Source organism: Prunus avium, chromosome 6, assembly GCF_965620075.1.
Source record: "Prunus avium chromosome 6, drPruAviu1.hap1.1, whole genome shotgun sequence".
NCBI classification, from domain to species: Eukaryota; Viridiplantae; Streptophyta; class Magnoliopsida; order Rosales; family Rosaceae; genus Prunus; species Prunus avium.
In genome coordinates this window covers 37752813-37775563 of record NC_142289.1, presented here as the reverse complement: position 1 = coordinate 37775563, position 22751 = coordinate 37752813, and the positions used below count along the sequence as shown (strand labels likewise).

General features: G+C 39.2%; 2 protein-coding genes and 2 pseudogenes across 3 annotated transcripts; all 4 read right to left on the bottom strand.

Moving 5' to 3' along the window:
• Nucleotides 1-108: 108 nt before the first annotated feature.
• LOC110767936 (G-type lectin S-receptor-like serine/threonine-protein kinase LECRK3) lies at nt 109-2546 on the bottom strand. The gene has a single exon (XM_021971601.2). It carries the CDS (start codon nt 2544-2546, stop codon nt 117-119), a length of 2430 nt encoding a protein of 809 aa, XP_021827293.1. The 3' UTR covers nt 109-116.
• Nucleotides 2547-3489: 943 nt separating this feature from the next.
• Nucleotides 3490-7688, bottom strand: LOC148294154 (G-type lectin S-receptor-like serine/threonine-protein kinase LECRK1; annotated as a pseudogene).
• An 8208-nt stretch (nt 7689-15896) lies between these two features.
• LOC110767930 (mediator of RNA polymerase II transcription subunit 15a-like) lies at nt 15897-19819 on the bottom strand (annotated as a pseudogene). Its single transcript, XR_015836563.1, has 6 exons — nt 19039-19819; nt 17377-18727; nt 16913-17258; nt 16339-16533; nt 16161-16237; nt 15897-16036 (listed from the first exon to the last, which is right to left on the bottom strand). The product of XR_015836563.1 is annotated as a mediator of RNA polymerase II transcription subunit 15a-like (transcript).
• LOC148294153 (uncharacterized) lies at nt 19083-21707 on the bottom strand. Its single transcript, XM_088254959.1, has 3 exons — nt 20108-21707; nt 19911-20019; nt 19083-19113 (listed from the first exon to the last, which is right to left on the bottom strand). The coding sequence occupies exons 1-2, from the start codon at nt 21301-21303 to the stop codon at nt 20016-20018; spliced, it is 1200 nt and encodes a 399-aa protein (XP_088111085.1). The 5' UTR covers nt 21304-21707; the 3' UTR covers nt 19083-19113; nt 19911-20015.
• Between the last annotated feature and the right edge of the window lie 1044 nt (nt 21708-22751).

The window sequence follows — 22751 nt, the reverse complement described above, 5'->3', positions numbered from 1 at the left end:
CAGCAGAAATGAGAAAAAGAACAATTCCGAGATTTAGTTGACACACTAAGGACTATCTGGCTGACCATGGTGGTATTGAGTCCACGATCAGAGACAGAAATATAGATATCCAGAAATCAATAATAACTGCGATCACTCTGATTGACATATAATGAGGATGGATTTGGTGGGACAGAGACTTCAATAGTTCCTTCAAGCATCTGTGTGACATTCTTCATGGTGGGTCTTAGTGATGGATCCTCTTGAATGCACCAAAACGCGATCATCGCATACTTCTCCATCATCTTGATGTCACCTATTTCCTCACCATTATCATTCTCCAATAACAGGTGTAGTGTCTTTTTCTTGTAGCAAGCATAAGCCCAATCAGCTAGTATCATTTGATCTTCATCCTCTATTTTTGGTTCATAATGCTTCCTGCAGCAAATTATCTCTAGTAACAAAATGCCAAAGCTATAAACATCCACCTTCACTGTGACAGGAGAGCTTTTGAACCATTCAGGGGCCATATACCCTTTTGTTCCCCTGAATCTAGTAGTTGTTCGAGTTTGATCCGTTTGCAAAAGCTTGGCTACTCCAAAGTCAGCAATTCTTGCAGTGAAAGAGTCGTCTAGAAGAATGTTTTGAGGCTTAATGTCACAATGTATGATTTGGCTGCTACACTCTTCGTGCAAATACAAGAGCCCTCTTGCAGTTCCTAAGGAAATTTCCCTTCTTTGATCCCAGCTAGGCATTGACTCTCCAAAGAGGAAGCTTGCTAAAGAGCCATTGGTCATAAACTCATACACAAGAATTCGGTGCTGCCCTTCGTTGCAGAATCCTAGTAGCTGGACCAAATTTCTGTGATTTGTTCTGCCAATCGCACTCACTTCAGCTTTGAATTCCAAATCATTTTCTCTGACCATACTGTCCAATCTTTTTACAGCAACAGATCTTCCATTATCGGATGCTAAAACTCCTTTAAAAACTGTTGCAAAAGCACCACGTCCTAGTTCTTCCTTGAATTTGTTGGTAGCTTCTTTTAGCTCCATGTAAGTGAAACATTTCAAATTAATGCTGTGAACAACTGGATAAAGTTTACTCACCTTTGCTTGCTTAGAATAGATGTGAGAAGCAAACAAATAGGTTATTAGAGAAACAATCAAATAGCTTATTATTATCATCAACACTGATCCAACGAGGATCAAAGCCGAATTCTCTTTCTTTCTTGCACGTGGGACTTCTTGTCTATAAGTAGAATTGTCTATCCGTACTTTGATCAGGGATATCCAGCCAACGCCCTTGTCGATCCTTCCATTTGAAAGGGGAATTCCCTTCTTCAAACAACCCCCAGTCGCTTTGTCAAAAACGGCAACGGCACAGAAACAATCACTTAGGCAACTTTGCCTGCAAAAATCCTCATTTACTTTCAGAAAATGCTCATAATCTCCATTAGGCCAATCTGTGTATAGCATCTCTTGAAACCCGAAATGATGTGTTTCTGGTGAGGTTTCATCGCAATTTTGGGGAACGAAGTTTTGCTTGCATCCTTTGCGCTCATCATTTGTATCAATGTATGTGTAATTCTGTGGGCACTGGCAAATAATTTGTCCTTCATCCTCATGTTTACATAAGCTGTTGAAACCACATGCACCACCACCTATTTTTTCCGAAATTGCAGTGCAGATATTTGGAGGTTTGAAGGACACAGTGGACCAATTCCTGGTCCCCTTTCCCACACTTGAGCCATTGCTTTTGGGGTAAATATAGTGCCTCAAAACTCCATCAAAATCAAGAGTTGCTCTCTGGTAGTAATCGTGCATTGAAACCTCCTTGTTTGATACCATGCTAAGTAGGCTTCCATTAATGTCTGTAAGGTAAATATAGCCAGACTCATTGAAGATGACTTGAAAGCCAACACCCTCAGTTTGGGTTGCCCAGTAACGAAAGTTAGGAGATTCGAATGGAAAATTTGCTGTATAAAGAGCAAGAATCCCCTTAGACTCTAGAGTAAACAGGAACCTTCCTTTTGAGTAATTTGTTTTCGTGTAGCTACCGTAGAGTGTGCTGTTTCGGTTTAGAGTCTGTGTTGGTAGGATTGTATCAGTTGGATGATTGAAACTCTCCCACAAATTGATTGAATTTCGGTTGGCCAAAACGAAATTTCCTGAATCAAGCATGGCTGCATAGGCAACCCCAGTAGCAGCAGCCTGCTCAGCAATGAACATTTGTGTGCCATTTGCAATATCATTCAGCATAAACTGGCCATCTGCAGTGAGTTCAACTGTAGATCCTTTTTGCACTAGATTGTTGCCATTGGCTGACCATACAATACTTCTTTCGGGAATCTTGTTAAACCAGATGGCTAGTATGAAGCCGCCATCATTACCAATCTTTTGGAAACCGAAAGCAAACTCCCCAGATGGTGAGAGCCAGGAAGAGTTATCGTCCTGAGCGGTGAGGGCTGAGCCTAAAGATATGTTATTGTAAGTTTGAGAAGTTGTGTGAAATGGCATTTGTAGAAGGGTAAGTAGAAAGCATAAACAATATGGTAGTTGAAACGCCATGGTAGGAAGTTAGATGAGTTAACACTGAAAGAGTAGTCTATGAACACCATTTCCATAGTAATGTATATGCCAATATTATGAAAATATTTTTCTTCGTCCAGCTTTGCAAATCACCTATATTCAATCCATTAAAATCATCGAGTATATGTATACATTAATGTCAACGACAATCCATTAAACAGAGACTTGTTTTCATATATCTGGCTTCTCTTACTAATGAAAAAAGTCAGCAGGATTGCTTGGCTTCCAATGTGCCAGACAATATGTTAACTTAAAGAACAACGTTTGATGTATTTTTATTTGACATCTTAATGGCAATCTCTGGTTTGTGTGTATGCGCCAATCGATGCTTTGTTTGGCAGATTGACAAACTCTTGAATTATATAATGATTTCCTACAAGATATAGATGGTGTTGCCTGCTTTGTTTATCTTTCACCGCCCTTTTAAATTTCTTCACACAATGACCTTCGTCACTATTGGCTTGTCTGAGTTAAATAAGCGTGTTGTATGATGTATTTTAGTACTTTTTAGATGCATATTAAAAATAAAAAAATCATGCAGAGTCTTTGAGATTTCAGATGGTGTTATGGATAGTTCAAAGCTTAAAAGATCAAGCTATGTTGTCACTTAAACATAAAAAGTCCCCGGTATATTGAGACCTGGGATTATTTGAACAAATCTTCTGTAAGATTATTTGTACAAATCTTCCTCAGAAAATTAGTCTACCCCGTGTAGTTGAATCTTGAAGCCAGGAAAATTATTTATAGAGCAGAAAATTTATTACTAATTTCAAAGCAAAAATGTGGGGAATAATAAACAAGAATATTTCTACATTTTGTTGACACAATAAGGACGATAGGACTAAACAAATATTGGTGGTTTTGAGTCCTTCATGATCAAACACACACAAAGTTTGATATCCGAAATCAATTGTTTTTATGATCACTTAGATTGAACATATAATGAGGATGGATTTGGTGGTATTGAGACTTCAACAGTTCCTTCAAGCATTTGTCTGACATTCTTCATTGTGGGTCTTACTGATGGATCTTCTTGAATGCACCAAAATGCGATCATCAAATATATTTCCTTCTCATTGATGTCTTCCTTTGCCTCCTCATCATCATCAATCTTCAGTAACGAGTGCAGTTTCTTTTGTTTATAGCAATGATATGCCCAATCAGCTAGTACCATTTGATCTTCATCCTCCATCTTTGCTTCATAGTTCTTTCTGCAGCAAATAATCTCTAACAGCAAAATTCCAAAGCTTTAAACATCCACCTTCGCCGTTACAGGCAAGCTTTTGAACCATTCAGGGGCCACATACCCTCTTGTTCCCCTGAATCTAGTAGTGGTTTAAGTCTGGTCGATTTTCAAAAGCTTGGCTACGCCGAAGTCAGCAATTCTTGCAGTGAAAGAGTCATCTAGAAGAATATTTTGAGGCTTAATGTCACAATGTATGATTTGGCTGCTGCATTGCTCATGCAAATAAAAGAGCCCTCTTCCTAAGGCAATATCTCTTCTTCTGTACCAGCTTGGCCTTGAGTCTCCAAAGAGTAAGCTTGCTAGAAAGCCATTGCTCATAAACTCATATACCAGAATTCGATGTTGCCCCTCATTGCAGAATCCTAATAGTTGGACTAAATTTCTGTGATTTGTTCTGCCAATTGAGCTCACTTCAGCTCTAAATTCCAAATCATTCTCTCTAACCATAGTGTCCAATCTTTTGACAGCAACACATTTCCCATCATCGGATGCTAAAATTCCTTTGAAAACTGTTGCAAAAGCGCCACGTCCTAGTTCTTCCATGAATCCATTGGTAGCTACTTTCAGCTCCATGTAAGTGAAACATTTCAGATTAATGCCTTGAATGACCGGGTAAAGCAGACTCACCTCTGCTTTTCTGTGATAGATAATGCACAAAACAAGCAAATAGGTTATCAATAGTAAGAAGAAGTTGAGAAACGCCGAACTACCTAGGAGCACCTGTTCAATGGCGATGAAAGCTGAATTATCATCCTTTCTTGCATCTGTAGAATTGTCTCTCCTTATTTTTATTAGAGCTTTTGAACCAACAGTGGGGTCAATCCTCCCGTTAACAAGAGGAATTCCCTTCTTCCAACAGTCATTGTTTTTTAAAATGACAACTGCACAGAAACAGTCATTTAGGCAGCTTTGCCTGCACCAATCCTCACTTACTGGCTGAAAATGATCATAATCAGAATTAGGCCAATCTCGGTTTGGCAGTACTTGTAAATCAAAAAGATATGTTTCTGGTGAGGTTTCATCACAACTAAGATGCTCATCTTATATTAGATTTAAAGCAAGGTTCGGTGATCGGTGGGTGATAATACGACTACCTCCTAGTTTAGCCTTTGTTGAAACAAAAAATTCACAAAAAAATTTGGATTGTGTTTGGCTAAGCCCACGTCCAACAAGCTCATCTAATATAGATGATAAGTGTTTCAAAACAAAAAAACAAAAAAAACAAGTAAAGCCAATTATCCAATAGGCTTTCCAAGTTTCAAAGACAAGGGATAAAACAATTCAAAGGTGGTAATCGGGCGTATAGCTAGGCGGTAATCGGGCGGCAAGCAGGGGCCTAGTACCTAGAGGAGTAATCAGGGCCTAGGCCTTTCTCCTTTATATATATATATATATATATAATTATTTATAATTATTTATAATTATAAATTTATACCAAAATCATGCAAAATAAAATGATATATAAATTAGAGACCTAAATTAGAAAGTACCATAATTTATATAAAACATGGGGGAAAAGTTAAGCATAAAGCATATAATAATACTCTATTACTCAATTAACATATTCGTTACAAATATTATATTGCAACTTTTGGGTATAGAATAGACCGAAAGGGTTTTTGTTTGTTGGGCCCATAAACAATACGTATAGCTTAATAACTCCAACCCACCAAAACGATACGTATAGCTTAATAACTCCTACCCAACAAAACGATGCGTAGAGCGTATTCCATTAGGTCATCTTCTCCGCGTTACCACCTGGTGCTGCCGCCCCGCAAGCTCGTGGAGCAGATCCAGCCAAATCTTCTTCGCTTAGTTTACCACATGGTGCCGCCTAAAGCTCTCAGAAATGAAGGATCCGCCCAGGCACCTAGACCCGCCCAGGCCACGCCTAGGCCGATTTTTTGAACACTAGCAGCATATGCATGTGTATGATATTAAAACACCAATTGGTAGGAAATGGAAGGTGATGAATGATTCTGACACAGACAATGTACCACATGAATATAAATTAATGCCAAAATATGTCATGGGCAGAGTGATACAGAACTCGTCACAGGCAGAGCTGGAATGCTGGATAGAAGAGCTGGCTATTCCCTTGCATTAATATATATGTAGAGAGAGAGAGAGAGATGGTACAATACCATTCATGTTCTGCATATTTTATGGTTGATTGTACAATGCATCCCATGACTGATAGAATTCATAGTTTCTGTAACTTATATTTTGTATTTTGGATCTGTTTGGGAGAAAGGAAAACAAACTTAGATGAGAAAAAGAGAGAGAACGTTGCTCTGAATTTAGAAACTGAAGAGTGTGTACTGTTCATTCTATTTCACTAAGCAAATATATCTGTTGAGGAGAGAGAGAAGAGAGATTCTTCTCTAACTGCCTTTACACAAGATTTGATCCTAGCGGTTAAAACTATCATCCTATGAGATGATTACATCTGTCACAATCTAACACAACACTTAAGAAGCCACTTGGACTATGATCCAACGGCCCATACAACCAGCAGAAATAGCATTTAAACTAAAAGAATAAAATTCAAACTGAGAAAAAAGCTTTGGCGCCAAGGACTCCAGCTCAAAGGGTTATACATCAACACTCCCTTCTAACCCTTTGGCTGACTTTACTCCAAGTAGATCTCTGAGATGCACAAAACGATCCTTGGATAAAGCTTTGGTTAGGATGTCTGCAATTTGATCTTCAGTTTTGCAGTAGATTAGCTCAATCTCCTTTGCTTGGATAGCTTCTCGGATGAAATGAAACTTTCTGCTAATATGCCTAGATTTCTGATGAAAGACAGGGTTCTTTGCCATTGCTATGGCAGAGGTGTTATCACACAAGATTGGTGTGCCTTCCACTTGCTCCTCTCCAAAGTCTTCAAGCACAAACCTTAGCCATTTAGCCTGTGATGTTGCTTCAGCAGCACTCACATATTCTGCTTCTGCAGTGGACAGAGCTACTGTATTTTGTTTAATTGAAGCCCATGAGAACATACCAGATCCGAGAGTGAATGCATACCCTGAGGTACTCCTTCTGTCATCTTCACTTCCTGCCCAGTCACTGTCACAATACCCTATCAAGGTGGCTGCCTTCCCCTTTTTAAACTCAATTCCATAATCCAGTGTGCCCTGAATGTATCTCAAGACCCTTTTGGCTGTTCCCATGTGTTTCCTAGTAGGATTGTGCATGAATCTAGCAAGCAAACTAGAGGCAAACATTATGTCCGGTCTAGTAGCTGTCAGATATAGCAAGCTGCCTACAATCTGCCTATATTCACTCTCATCTGCCATCTCACTTCCATCTTCCTTGCACAACCTTTCACTTGCAACCAATGGAGTTACCACAGATTTACAACCTTTCAAACCAAATTTCTCAATCACTTTCATTGCATATTTATTCTGATGAAGAAATATATGCTTATCTGTTTGTACTACTCCTATGCCAAGAAAATGGTAGAGTAGTCCAAGATCAGTCATCTCATAATGTTTCATCATGTCATTTTTGAATTCTTCAAGTAGCTTTGCACAACTTCTAGTATAAACAATATCATCCACATAAAGAGAGACAATAAGAATACCTAAACCTTCATCAGTTTTGATATAAAGTGTAGCTTCACTAGGACTTTTCTTGAATCCTGCTTTGTTGAAGTAGGAGTCAATCTCATCATACCAGGCCCTTGGGGCTTGTTTTAGTCCATACAAAGCCTTGTTCAGCTTATACACCTTGATTTCTTCATTCTCCTTCACAAAACCCTGTGGCTGCTCCACATATACCTCTTCCTTTAAGACTCCATTCAAAAAAGCAGATTTGACATCCAGTTGGTACAGATTCCACTCCTTCTGTGTGTTCGGTTCATTTTTACACATGATTTTTCATGTTATTCACCCACTATTTTGAGTTAGTTCTTGACATTTTATAGCTTTTTACTTCCTTTTTGTGTTTTCTTAGATTTTACCTTGGTTGGAATGAAAATGAGCTAAAAGTGCATTATTAGTTATAAATTTTGTTTTTGTTCATTTTCGTAGGTCAACTTCTTGGCCTGGGATCAACATGCTCTAGTGCTCGGATGAGGTCATGATCTTCATGAGACTTGTTCCAATGGATGTTAACTACAACATATCCAAATTTGAGCTCCATTGGACAAGTATTGCCTATCCAACCAATCCAGCATGTTACCACAGCTCTGGAAATCCGGAATTGGCCAGCTTTTACCTCCATTGTGTCATCTTGATTATTCTTGTTACCATAACACTTGGTAACAAGAATTTACCTTAGTAGATGAGATATTTTCTGAAGCATTTGGCATCTTTGTGAGGACAAGGCTTCATCATTTGCAAGGGGACAAGAAGACAATGGGTGAAGACTTTGCATTAGAATACTAAAAGTAAAGCTGGAAAGGAGGAGAGAGGGAAGCATTAAGGAAGTGCAATCTGATATTGGAGAGGTTTTTCAACGGGGGTATTGGATGATTCCATCATTTTCCACAATTGAGCAGCAGATTGGAGAGCTAAAAAGCTAAGGAAGGAGAAGGAGGTGCAGCCGAGGAAGAAGGGGGAAGACTTCCACCATTGAAGACTTCAAGCTTTCATCATTTCCAAATCTGTAAACTCTTTCTAGTTATATTTCGAATTTGTGTTTGAAATGATTATGAGGAACTAAACTCCATAGCTAGGGCTTAGGTTGAAGCCCTAAACATGATTACCTTATTGTTTTGATGCTTGAGTGTATGAATTTCTAGATATTGTTGATGAATTCCAATTCACCAAATTAATCTATCCTTGATGTGTGTTTTTCCTTGGTTGGCCATCTTTGAAAGCATGCTTCTTGAGATTGTTGGGATTATGTGTATCTTCATGTTATCCTAAGCAATAAATGGATGAAGTAAGAATCATCCATGTGAATTGGTTTCTTGAATACCTAATGTAAACACCATGCTATTAGGATTCTTGTGATGTTCATATTCTCTTTGAACTTAATGGGTTCTCCTTGTAATTGAATCGAAGTACGAACCATACCTAGGTTCGGTTATGGGGAGGGCACAAGTATTGTAGCACGAACCATGCACTTTACGTATATTAGAGAGAATCAATGCGTCTTGAGCCACGACCCATGGTCTTGATTGCGAACATCTTCATCAATACATTTAGAATTCATCACTTGAGTATCCATGAACATGGGTAGAATTGTTTAGGGTGGATTCCGAAACCCTAGTGTTTGTTACAATTTGTTTCCACTTTTTGATAATTCATCTCTGCCATTCTCATTTAATTTCAAGGTCCATTTACTTTCATGCAATAGAAATAGGTCACTTGAACCAAACCAAACCCCCCCCCCCCCCCAATGTGTGTGTGAGTTGTGTGTTTGATACGTTGTGTGTCTTGTTTACTGAATTCTGTTTATTTTCGTAACTGTTTTGGACTTTTGGTCCGCGTTGTGTTCTTCGTTTTTGTGTGCTGAATCTAACCGTATAAAGAACTTGAATTTTGGACAAACGGTTGGAAAGTTATAAGTCAAAAACTGGACAGAGGTCGAAACTGAAAAACAGAGTTTCGACTCTGTACTAAAACGACCGGTCTCCCTGTTCATACGACCGGTCGCCAATCACTGTTCACGACCGGTCGCACTGTTTATTTTCACTGTTTATGGTACTGTTCACAGGTGATAAATAGGTGATAAAAGGGTGATAGAAAGTGTTGTTTGTGTTTTTCTCTAGTTTTCTTGTATTGTTTCATTTCTTTTACAATTCTTTACTCATTTTTAGTTTCCATTTTGCTTTTGTGGTGTGTCAATTAAGTGTTCTTTACGTACTCAAATTAGAACTTATAGGAAGCCGACAAGTTCTTCGTGGGATCGACCCCGTACTTACATAATCTATACTTCATTAGATTCGTGCACTTGCGGGTATTTTTAATTGGTTGTTTGCACATTAATTTGTGTCCTTTTAGGAATGCAACACTGTGCAGCAAGAGCAATCAAGGTTCTAATGGTGTCTAACCTTGCCACTGGGGCAAAGGTTTCATTGTAATCAATCCCATGCTTTTGTGAGTAGCCTTTAGCCACTAAACGAGCCTTATTTTTCTGCACAGTACCATCGAGATTAAGTTTGGTCTTGTAGACCCATTTTACACCAATGACAGGTTTATTAAAAGGTCTTTCAACAAGCTGCCAAGTGTTATTCTTCTCTATCATTTCCAACTCAGCTTCCATTGCCTTTCTCCATGACTCATCTAGATCAGCCACATCAAAATTCTCAGGTTCCACAATGCACATATTGCACTGAGCCATAATGTCATTAATACTTCTCCATTTCTTTGGTGTATGATCCATAGCTTGAGAACTTCCACCAATGCTTTCATCCTGCAAAGTAGTAACTTCATCTATTTGTGTTTGTGTATCCAAGCTTTGACTTGGTTCATCTTGTAATGTGATTTCTTCATCTATTTGTCGTGGTGTATCCAAGTTTAAACTTTGAGCACAATCTTGGTTTTCAGTAGGCACACGAACTATCATTTCTCCTTCTCTAGCATTCTCCCATTTCCATAAACCATTTTCATCAAATTGCACATCTCTGGACAGAATAACCTTCCTAGTACTTGGATCAAACAGCCTATATCCCTTTTCACAGAGACCATAGCCTACAAAAATACACTTGTGACTATTTTCTTCAAGCTTATGCCTCAAAGCTGAAGGAATAAGCACATGACAAGGAGATCCAAATATTTTTAAGTGTGCAATTCCTGGTTTTCTGCCAGTATAGGCTTCGAATGGTGTTACCTTCTTGAGAGCCTTGGTGGGACATCTATTCAGCAAATAAACTGCAGTATTTACAGCTTCTGCCCAAAATTCATAAAGTATACCTTTCTCATGCAACATGGATTTGGCCATTTCCACCACTGTTCTGTTCTTCCTCTCAGCTACTCCATTTTGCTGAGGGGAGTATGCCACTGTTAACTGCCTTTGAATGCCAGATTCTTCACAGAACCTGTTAAATTCTCCAGATACAAACTCTCCACCCCTGTCACTTCTCAAGCTTTTTATCTTGAACCCACTTTGCAGCTCAGTCATAGCCTTGAATTTTCTAAAACACTCCAATGCACTTGACTTGTTTCTAATGAAATACACCCATGACATTCTAGTGCAGTCATCTGTAAAAAGCAGAAAATACTTGTTTCCAGATAATGATTCTGTTTTCATTGGTCCACAGATATCTGTGTGAACCAATTCCAAAGGACTTGTTGCTCTCCAACTGGATTCCAAAGGAAAAGAGTCTATGTGCTGCTTACCTTGCATACAACCATCACAAACCACTGAAATCTGCTCCAAATGAGGTAAGCCATGAACCATGCCTTGATTTTCAAGCATTTTTATGCTCCTTTCATTTAAGTGTCCCAACCTCTTATGCCATGTCTGCAAGCAGTGTGAAACACTTGTTCTCAAAGCCATATCCCTTGCAGGTATCATTGTAAGTGGAAAACATCTGTTGTTTGTCATGTGCACCCTCACAATCAGATTTTCCAGTGACTGATCATCATAGACATTCACCATATTTCCTCCAAACACAAGATCGTATCCATGCTCCATCATTTGCCCAACACTAAGCAAGTTTTCTTCAAGACCAGGTACAAGCATTACTTCATGAATGTGCTTCTTACCCAACTTGGTTTTGATCACCAGAGTTCCTTTTCCAGCAACTGGAACTATGGAACTACTTCTCCAGTTCCCATCTTCACCTTAGAGGTCAAATCCCTTTGAATATTCACTAAGAGTCCCTCATCTCCTGTCATGTGGTTACTACAACCACTGTCAATATACCAAGAGTGATTTACCTTCACATCAGTTGCAGCATTACACACATAAAACAAAGCACCAGTTTCTTCCATTTCATTTGCATAATTCACCTTATGTGCATTCTTATTTCCATTGCAGTCTCGGATCATGTGTCCAAATTTTCCACATCCATGGCATTTAGGCTTGCCTTCAAACCAACATTTGCCATAATGTAGCTTATCACAATGCTTACAAGCTGCTTTGTTTCCATCATTAGGCTTCCAACTTTTCTGAAAACTCTGATTTCCAGAAAAACTTTCATTCTTAGACTTCTTTTCTTCAATATTCAGACTAGCAAAGGCCCTCTCTGAAGAGTTCTCAGTGTGCCTATCCAATCTGAGCTCAAAGCTCTTCAAGGAGGCAACCACCTCTTGAACTTCAAGAGTTTCAAGGTCCTTAGAGTGTTCTATCACAGAGCATATAGAATCATATGATTTTGGCAGACTAAACAACAGTTTCTGCACAACTCTCTCCCTAGATAATTCCTCACCATAACTCTTCATTTGATTCAACATATCAAACAATCTAACAAGGTAGACAGATAGAGATTCACTATCCTTCATGCGAGTATATTCAAATTCCCTACGCAACCCTTGCAATTTTACATTTCTTACCTGTTTATCTCCTCTGAATTCCAGCTTCAGAATATCCCAGGCACCCTTTGAGGTCTCCTTATTCACAATCCTGGGGAATAACTGATCTGAAACTGCACTTTGGATCAATCCAAGTGCACGAGCATCCTTCATCAGAATCTGAGCCATCATAGATTTCTCAGTGTCCACAGCCTCCTCTTTCTCCTTCTTCAGATCTTTGAACCCATTCTCGACCAAATCCCACAGACCATGCGATTTCAGAATAGTCTTAATCCTAATACTCCAGAATTCGTAGTTTTCTCCATTGAAAACTGGTGTTCGAAGCTCAGCTGCTCCCGATCCTGCCATATTAGACACCTAGATTCAAGAACTCGCCACTTTGATCTTCGAATCAGCTCAACGATAGCTCGGATCGAGCTTGATTCTGAGGCCATGATAGAATTCATAGTTTCTGTAACTTATATTTTGTATTTTGGATCTGTTTGGGAGAAAGGAAAACAAACTTAGATGAGAAAAAGAGAGAGAACGTTGCTCTAAATTTAGAAACTGAAGAGTGTGTACTGTTCATTCTATTTCACTAAGCAAATATATCTGTTGAGGAGAGAGAGAAGAGAGATTCTTCTCTAACTGCCTTTACACAAGATTTGATCCTAGCCGTTAAAACTATCATCCTATGAGATGATTACATTTGTCAAAATCTAACACAACACTTAAGAAGCCACTTGGACTATGATCCAACGGCCCATATTACAACCAGCAGAAATAGCATTTAAACTAAAAGAATAAAATTCAAACTGAGAAAAAAGCTTTGGCGCCAAGGACTTCAGCTCAAAGGGTTATACATCAACAATGACATTGTTACCGAATTGAAGATACTCATGCTTTATATTATAAGTAAAATATAGGGGCTGATGGGGTTTGTGATCCGGTGGTGGGGAGACAATGCATAAACATCGCTGATATAGTTTTTGGATACATATCGAAATCACGTTGTGACTGATTCAGCTGTGAAGAGGATGAGTTGCTCTTGTCACCCGAACCGTGCGCAGAAGACGAGGAGGTGACATGAGCTTCATGAATGAGGTTAGAAAATACCTTGCCTCTACGAAGGATGTCAAGAAGGCAATGAACAAGGCCTTCAAGGTCAAGGAAAGTTAGGGAACCGACAAAAACCATGAAACTCCAGCTGTGATCAACATGTTGAAAGAGTTAGATGCAGTAGCTGTTGCTGTGTTTGAATCCTTGTTGTCCTTCATAGCTGGTTCAAAATCGAAGTCAAGCAGTTGCTCATTAGTTTCCAAGCCAGTGCAGCCCAAAAGAGTATCTTGTGAGGGTGAGGAAACTGCAGATACGAATGAACTTGAGAAGGTGGATGCTGCATTGAATGCCCATATTACTCACGAGTCTAAGAAATCTGATTACGCAATGCAAGTTGAGAATGTGCAAATTTGGCTCCAGGATTTGGCGGCAAACATTCAAGATATAGAAGAGGGACTTGAGTGCCTGTTCAGGCGCTTGATAAAAACCAGAGTCTCTCTTCTCAACATTTTCAACCATTAGGGATGAAAATCATCCAATTTTGTAGACATTGAAACTTGTATATGAAAGAGATGTATGTGTATTTTCTCATCAGATCCAAAACAAATATACTCCTTTGACACAAAACATATATGTTCTATGTCTCGCTTTGTCCATCTTTTTTAATTGTGCAATCCTGATAACAGATTAAACAAAAAGTTAATTCAATTTCCCATGCATAAATAACTCATCATACAAAAAGTTAAACAAAAAGTTAATTCAATTTTAGGGTAGACATACTGCTTTAAAACTCCATTATATTCAAGGGTTGCTCTTTGGTAGACATCTTTGAATGACTGTGTGGTGGGTTGTAGTATATCCGCAACCTTTGTTCCGTCTTTGTCTGTAAGGTAAACAAAGCCAGACTGGTTGAAGAATACCTGAAAGTTTCCGACAATTTGAATTGACCAGTAAGGATAGTTAGGAGAATCAAGTGGGAAATTGGTTGTATAAAGTGTAGGAGTTCCATTAGAGTCTAGTGTAAACATGAATCTTCCTTTAGAGTAACTTGTTGGCGTATGGCGGGCAAGGAGTGTGCTGTTTTGATTAAGTTTTTGTGTGGGGAGGATTGTATCAGTCGGATGATGAAAAGACACGTGGGCCCCTATTCGCTAGGCTGGTCCTCGTTTTTTTTTGTTTTTTATAAATAGTATCGCCCTGTGGCTATACTCAGTTTTTAAAATGTTTTTTAAAAATTAGTATAGCCGCGCAGCTATAATGTTTCTAAACACGTGGGCGCCTAATCGCTAGGCGGGTCCTATTTTTTTTTTTAAACATAAATAGTATAGCCGCCCGGCTATATGCGGTGTTTTTTCATTTAAAAAAAAGGGATAGCCGCGCGGCTTTACTCGACACCTTTTAAAAAAAATGTTGTTTTAATATATATATATGTGCCGGGATCCTTTTTTTCTTTTAAATTTTTTCCTCGATTTTCTTTTATCAATAAGAGTAGTTTAAAACATTATCCATTATCCAAAATGGTCTTCCTAAACCGCCTGCTTAGACAAATTTTAGGGAGGAATTGAAAAAATACAACTGCAACCATGCTCTCTATCCACCTCCTAAAATAGGGAGACCTCTAGGAGCTCCTAAATCTGAGGAGAGAGAAAGGACTCCTAGTGGCTCCCTATAATTTAATGTTGCTTTGTTTTATGCATATTTTAAACTTTTAATTAATGCAAACTATTTTTTTATATTATTTTGTATAGAGATAGATCAATTATATTGAATTAAAAAATAATTATAGTATTTATGACTCTCTAAACTAAAGAGTATGATTAGAGTTCAAATTTTATAGAGAGCTCTTAAAATAGCTTTTGTGTATTTTCAGCTAAATTTTAACCAAAAAATAGTGAGCATGATTGTAGATGCTCTTAAACATAAACATACTTCTTTATAGAGAGCCTGTGCAACTGACATTGCATTGCATCCTTTTGCTGATTCAAATAGAAGAGAAGGTGTTCCAAATTTTGTTATCAAGTGCTACACGGACTCCAAAACATCCTCTGCCCACCCTAGCACATATGCACCTGGCCCCGACCACGGCCCCAAGCCCGGACAGATCGGATAGGGTCCATCCGATCTGACCACAAGAAGGTCCTCACTCAGATGAAATTCTTCTTATTTCTCCAGGGATATCCATCTTATAGAACCACCAGGGGAAGGGGATGGGAATATTGATACAATTTGTCACAAACAGACAGCAGCCAACTGCATATAATGGGGCATTTTCAACCCAACGAAACATACAGAGATCACAGATGATTTACAGTATCCAAACTACAACACACATATGTTACCTAGGATAAATCCAACAAGAACAACCCCAACATTATTCACTTTGGAAAATCTGGCCATATACAAAACATCACAAGTTCCTCCTATACATGCCTTGCCTATAGACTATCCAAAAACTGCTTCATCATTGCAGCAAAACAGCAGTAGATAAATTATGTATCACGGTTATCATAACAACCCTTGGAATAGCTTTTTTCAGGTCTGAAGAAAGATTATCAAGCAGCACTCAAGCAGTTCTCCCATGTCCCATACTTTGAGCTAAAACTGCCTCCACCACTCTGCTGCGCATGCTCGGAAATGACTGCACGTGCACAAACATCCCAAGTCCTTGCTATCTCCCCAAGGGACATGGGTTGTGAAATGCTTCGTAGAGAGATGCTAAACTTTGACTTTGCCTTTACAGAAAGATCTTCATACTCCTTACGGTCAAAGCAAAACATTAAAGTCAAATTTATGCTGAGAATTCTCAGTAAGAAATGCCACATCTCTTAGTTTATGTAACAGCAGCAGCAGTATGTAAAGTCGGATTGCTTATTTCCTCACCTGACTTCAACTGGAAACTTGTCCAAGAGTATTGGAGAGCAGTTGGGATAATTCTTGGGAACAAGCAGTCTTAATGGCTGAATCGGTGACCGCACCATATTAAAGACAAGTAAATACAAGAAATATCAAAATCATGAACACAGGTAACAAGTCATTAAATTCACGTTTGAGAGCCCACCATTTGTGCTGACGCGTACTGCGATTTCAAGTTTGGACTGAGAGCCACAGCATCAAACGAGCACTTGACAATGGTTCCCTCACCCCCTTCAGCAGCGGCTGCACTAGGATCAACATCTTCATCACTGATATCAACAACTGTGTCGATAAGCCGCCGATTTATTTCTCTTATTTCTTCCAAAAGAGCATGATTAGCCTGCAAGATAAGCCACATAATTAATTATGTCCACTGAAGAAGCAGGATTAAGGTTGGTTCCGCAATTTCCTGATCCAATAATGAATCTCTCTCCCCGGAGAGGAAAAAAAGAAGAGAACATTATTCCCTCAAATGTCCCTTTTTTTTTCTTCTTAAGCACAATAACTTTATTCCCAAAAAGTTGCTTTTCTTCTATAATCTAACAACAATGCAGCACCTTAAACAGTGGACTCACAGTTAACATCTACTGCCCATCTTTATAATATTAAAATATAATAAAAGTATTCCAAAGAGGCAAATGCATCATCTCAAAATGTGCGAAGGCAGGCAACTAGTTTTCATTGCTTGGTGAGTATATACCACAACAAAAGTTTAATACCTCAATCCTTGGCCTCTTGATACGAGATGTTGCAGTTGACTCCAGATCAGATGTCTCTGAACTGGTCAACTGCTTAAAACTATCAATTCATGCTGCCAGCTGAAGACACAACATTTAAGGGCACGGCACTAGTGTAGCGCCTCATTTTCGTAGTCCCAGTTGTTCCATCATGGGTTATAACATTTCTTGCTTGCAGACGACACTTTGTCATGGCAACCAAATTCTCACCAACTGCAGCTCTAGATCCATTACCTGGTGCTGACCCTGCTATCCTATCAATCATACTGACTACCGAGCCAATGTCACTAACAGAGGCACTTAATGCATTTGGTGACATCGATTTCACCTGAAAGATACAATTACAGAAATTTTATCCAACCGAGGGGATTTGATGAAAACAAGAACTTAGAATGTATGTTCTGAAACATCATTTTAACCACTCCGAGAGAATCAGCTTTACTAACCGCTAAGCGTTCGAGAGGCTGCTCTGTAACACTCGACTTGCCAGAAATAGTTGACAAAGCATTAACATGAGTATCTGGTACGCTAAATTCAGCAAGCAAAGGAGAGGCTGATATCCCAGGGGTGCCAATGGCAAGGGACTGGACCTGCGCTCCGACACCAGTTGTTTATTGATGTCCGACATTCCCAGCATTTGAGAGTGAGGAAGGTTTCTCAGAATCCCCCGGCATAGGGGACGGGGCCATGGGAGTTGATGGAGATGGGATGACAAAAGGTGAACTAGCAGTTTGCAATGGGGTTCCAGCTTTTGGGTGAGTCAGTAAATTTTGCTGGTCAACTTGGGGAGAAGAATGCTGCGAAATTTGTGGAGATGCAGCCTGAAGGAGTTGGTTTGTAGGAAATGGAGATCCTGATTTCAACTGCGGATGAGGATAAGCACGCTGGCCTGCAGAGAGATGTTGCTGAAAAACCCCCGGCTTTACACCCATCCCCTCATCTTCAAGTCATTTACATCATTCATTTGATGAAGCTGTGGCATTTGCTGTTGGTGCGCCTGCAACTGTGCTGGAAGCTGCTGCTTTGCTTGCAGTTGTAACTGCTGCTGCTGTTGATGTTGCAGTAACTGCTGCTTCTGCATCAATTGCTGCTGCATCTGTCGAAGTTGAAATTGTTGCTGAGTTGATTCTGAAACATTTGATGCTCCTGCTGTTGTTTCAAATGCTGGTGTTGAAGCATACCAGAATTTGATTGAATGGAATTCATGTTTGCCTGTAGCATATTAACCCCACTCTGTGATGACAAGGCATTCATATTTGCTTGTTGGGGAGCACTAACAGGAGTTTGTTGGTTACTTCCCACAGGAACCTGCTGCAATGAGTTCAGTGCATTTCCTTGTCCTGAATCCATGTTGGAACTAGGTGGCAATGAATTCATCATGTTCTGCTGTGCTGTTGAAACCCCAGATAAAGCCGACACAGAACTTTGCTGCAAGCTCGTCATATTGCTCTGCTGCATTGTTGCCACAGAACCTTGCAAGTTCATTGATTGCAACTGTGGGTTCATTTGATTTTCATGAGATTGCACTTGAGTAATTTGAGATTGTGACTGCTGCATGGAGTGCATATGCGGTGGGGGGAGCTGCCCTTGCTGCAGAGAAGAAACTGGCTTCCAAGGTCTATTTGTATTAACAAAATTTACTATCTGCTTTTCGTATAAAACCAACTTGCCCTTCAAACCAGGTGAAATGCTACTTTTGGAAATCTGTAAGACTGATATGAGGCGCTCTAACATGGTCCTGAACATTTTCAGTTTGTCAAGCTGCTCTGATTTTGGTTGCTGTGGAAGAGAATCATGCTGGCAAACAGAGAGAACAACATATATGACGAGTAAGCAAAAAAACCAACCAATATTAGAAGTAACAAGATTTTGTAGCAAATAATATCATTGGCCTTGTAACTAAAAAAGGTAAAATATTATTGGCACTGTTGGTGGGGTAATTGTCCCATGTAGACAGTATACATGGCTGGAATAAGTAAAAGGTAGATCCAGTTGGAGGGATCTATCATCGACCATCATCACAATATCCTTGAAGAGAAAGGCTGCTCAATGGTAAATGTTGAGCAACAAAAATTGTATAGGGGAAAAAAAATGAAGTGATTACAAACCTGCTGAAGTTTAGTAGCAATTTTCTGATACATTTCACTTAGTTCGGGTAAGTACATCTCCTTCATGACTTTGATCTGCAAAAATCGAGTCAGAAAGGCAAAGATGATTAGAAAGGACTTTGTTGTAGCTACATGCTTGCAGATACCATAATATCACCAGATTTCTTTGTTTCGTAGTAGCTCATGCATCTATAAGTTTTCCTGTCCAATGCTTCAAAATACAGTGCCAACGGAAAAGAGCTCATGCATGCAACAATGAATTTGGAAAGTATGACTTCATGCATGCTTGTACATAAGGAATGGACAGTTCAGATAGAGCCTGAATACAATCCCTACCAAGACAGCCAAACCTACACTTACTTCCTTTTTAATAATATAGTAATATGTGAATGTAATCTTCTTTCTACTGAAAATAATAGAAAATTTGATTTTCTACCCATGCACAATGTATATGTATTCCTACCGATATTTACTGTTATCCCAGCAAACCCTGCCGTCAATTCCCTTTTCAATCCTATATCGCATGTGAACGACATTTTCCTGAAAAGTGTATTCCTAAGTTATATTACCTGCTATGCCCTTTTTTCTATACTAAACCATGCATTTTTATATATTCCTATATGATCACCAGTATCTACCCTTGTTACAGCAGTTAATTACATTCCCCACAAATCCGGTATATAATCCCTACACAAATAGCCAAACCCCAAATTGCGCCTTCTCTTTCTTTCTAATCTTATATCCAACGTGAATGCCATTTAATGGACAACAAGTCAGGGCATCTTACTTTTTGAAAGACGGTGACAATTCAAGCACTCAGTCATAAGAATGAAAAAACAAGGTAAAAGATCACAGTATTCTTAGAATATTACATTCTCCATAAAAACCAAATAAAGTTTCACATTTCTCAAACAGAGTCATTATCAAAGATTTCATACACCATTTGAGACTGCACCATTTGAGAGGAGTGCTGACGTTTACCTGTTCCATTGTTTAGCAAAAATATATCAAATTCCAAAAGAGAAAAACCAAACCAGAAAGAAACAAATAGTGAGTGAACGAAACTTACAGCCAAAAGGCACCATACAGGGATATTTTAGTTGCATTTGAAGACTTGGCATCGAGTAGAAATCTGTGCCGACTATAAGAACCCGGTTTGATGGTTAACAAGTCTTTACTCTCTGAAAGTTGAAATTCCAAGCTTACCATAGAAATCCGCATCTTCCTCTTAGCGTCGCCTATGAACCCCAATCCTTTGTCGATAGACAATATAACACATATATCTTGACCTCCTAAATGGACAATCCTATAATCTATGCAACAAGCAAACGAAGGTTTAGTGGGTAAATTACACAGGGGCAGAGGTGGAATAGGTGTTAATGATGTGAAGTCCTTTGACATGACATAGGCAAGCAAAGTTGTGCCCTTCCATTTATACCAACGAACAGGCTCAGGCCGAGGAGGATAAGGAGGATAATCCTCATCGGAAGAGTTGCAGTCGTACTCGTCGCAGCAACCCTCGTCTTTGAATTTATCAGTATCTATCGAACATGAGAAAATCAACCAATTTCCGTCACTCATTTCCAGCGCTAAACTATTTTCATCTAATACATATGGCAATGCAGTACAGTTGGTAAAAGAGTGCTCTTTCCATGTTTGGCTGGTATCAGCCATGTCAAAGCGGAAGATGCTAGACAAAGATGACACAAAGATATTATTGCCTACAACAACACAATTGGTGGGGTGTTTAGGGTGGCGTTTGTGGAAAAATGGGGGTTCGGGCAAAGTCACCCATGTGTTAAGTTTTGGGTCGAACATCCCGAACCCCTCACCTTTTAACAGGGAGAGAGCATATAAATTGCCCTCGTGCTCTACCACGAGGGGCTGAGTCTTCCCGTGTTGAAGGGGCTGTCTCACATCGGGTACATGTAAACTCATATTCGCAGTGTCAAACACATAAACGTCTCTACACGGATCTGCTATGAAAAAATTTTGTAATCCATCGAATTGCGGTTGAATGCCGCCTGCCAAAATGATATTGGAGCCGTAGACACCAAATCCGACAAGTACGGGAGCAGCAACAAATCCGACAAGTAGGGGAGCAGCCATATGTGATTCTGCCATAAGTTGAGGCGCATGATTCTCCAAATGAATGGCTTGAATAAAGTAATCAGCCCAATGGATCTGAGAATACTCACCGAAACATAAATAAAGAACTTTATTCGGCTTATAAGGCGGACCAGGGCAATCCTCCAGCTTCTCCATACCTAGCCTAGGTTTTCCGCACGATACAATGATAGCGTTTGGGAGTGCTTAAGAGAGGGATCTTAGCCGAAAGAAGAAATCAAGATGGATACCTGGATTAATGGACTTGGATCATTGTTTTCGATCTGCAATCTTAGTTTCTCTTGGATCTACAAGATGGAATGAGGAGAGAGAGAGAGAGAGCTGAGAAGAAACGAAGAGGTTGAGAATCTAGACAGAGCCGAAGAGGAAGACAGAGTTGGAAGAGTGAAGTGGGTGCGGCGCTAGGTTTAGACTGATCTGAATATGATAATGCTTTTGGGTTCTGTCAAGCACTTTTCTTGTATGAGAAAGGAAGATGTGATAATTCCGGGTCGGTTTGGGATATAAATCATCCTTCCTCTTCGCTTTGGTTCTGTTTGGGTACAAAGTCGACCCATTGGGCTTATGAACTCTAGCTGCTGCCAGTTTATCCTCTTCTTTATTTTTTTCTTTTCTTTTTGCTAATCTTTTCTATTTTCCCTTCGTCTCACGCCCGTACTTCAAAATTGTAGGCGTTTGGTTTGCAGGCAAATTAGTTTAGAAAATAATTTAATTTCTTATGTTTGGTGACATATGAAATTAAATGAAACCCTCCAACCCACTTGAATTTCATTTTCCTTTCGCATAGGTGATTAAAAAAAAGGAGCATTAAATATGTTTTTATGATTACCCCAATATGGTTTTTTTAATCCAAACTATATTTTACTTTAATATAATCTACACTACAAGGAAGAAGATTCAAACTCGGGTAGAGAACACATTCGCTCTAGCTAACTTGGCTAAGCCCATATCTGCCCGCCCCAATATGTTTTTGTATAATTAAAAAAATATATATTTTTAACTCCTATAGAAATCAAACACAAATAGCTTCCTCAACGTTACTAAACATGAGGAAGGAGTCTCCATTTCTCATCCATTTGGAAAATAAATGAGAGTGAATTTCTTTCAGCGGTCCAAATGCAGCCGTAGAACATATAAGTTTTAATAGGAACCAAAAAAAAAACGAAAAGATTCATATCTCCATTTTTTCAATAAACAATTTATATCCCCATTCTCTCCCTTAAAAGGGGGAAAAAAACAAATTAACGAACGGCTTCACATTGTGACAGTTCACAATCTTAGTTTCTCTTAGATCTACAAGATGGAATGAGGAGAGAGAGAGCTGAGGAGAAACGAAGGGGTTGAGAATCGAGATAGCCAAAAGAGAAATGAAGAGGATGACAGTCACAGAGCCGAAGAGGAAGACAGAGTTGGAAGTAGGGGTGGGCACAGTTCGAGTTGGACCGGTTTTTGCCTCAAATTGGAACCGATTTGGTACTATTCATTCGGTTTGGATCGGTTCGGTTTTAATTTAAAAAATTTCAAAAACTCTCCGATTTGGGCTGAACTAGTTCCGGTTCGGTTCGAGTTGAACCGGATTATAAAAA

What these genes read in the sequence shown, in the direction of transcription:
- LOC148294153 (XM_088254959.1), bottom strand. Translation starts at nt 21,303, where the DNA reads ATGGAGAAGCTGGAGGATTGCCCTGGTCCGCCTTATAAGCCGAATAAA.
- LOC110767936 (XM_021971601.2), bottom strand. Translation starts at nt 2,546, where the DNA reads ATGGCGTTTCAACTACCATATTGTTTATGCTTTCTACTTACCCTTCTA.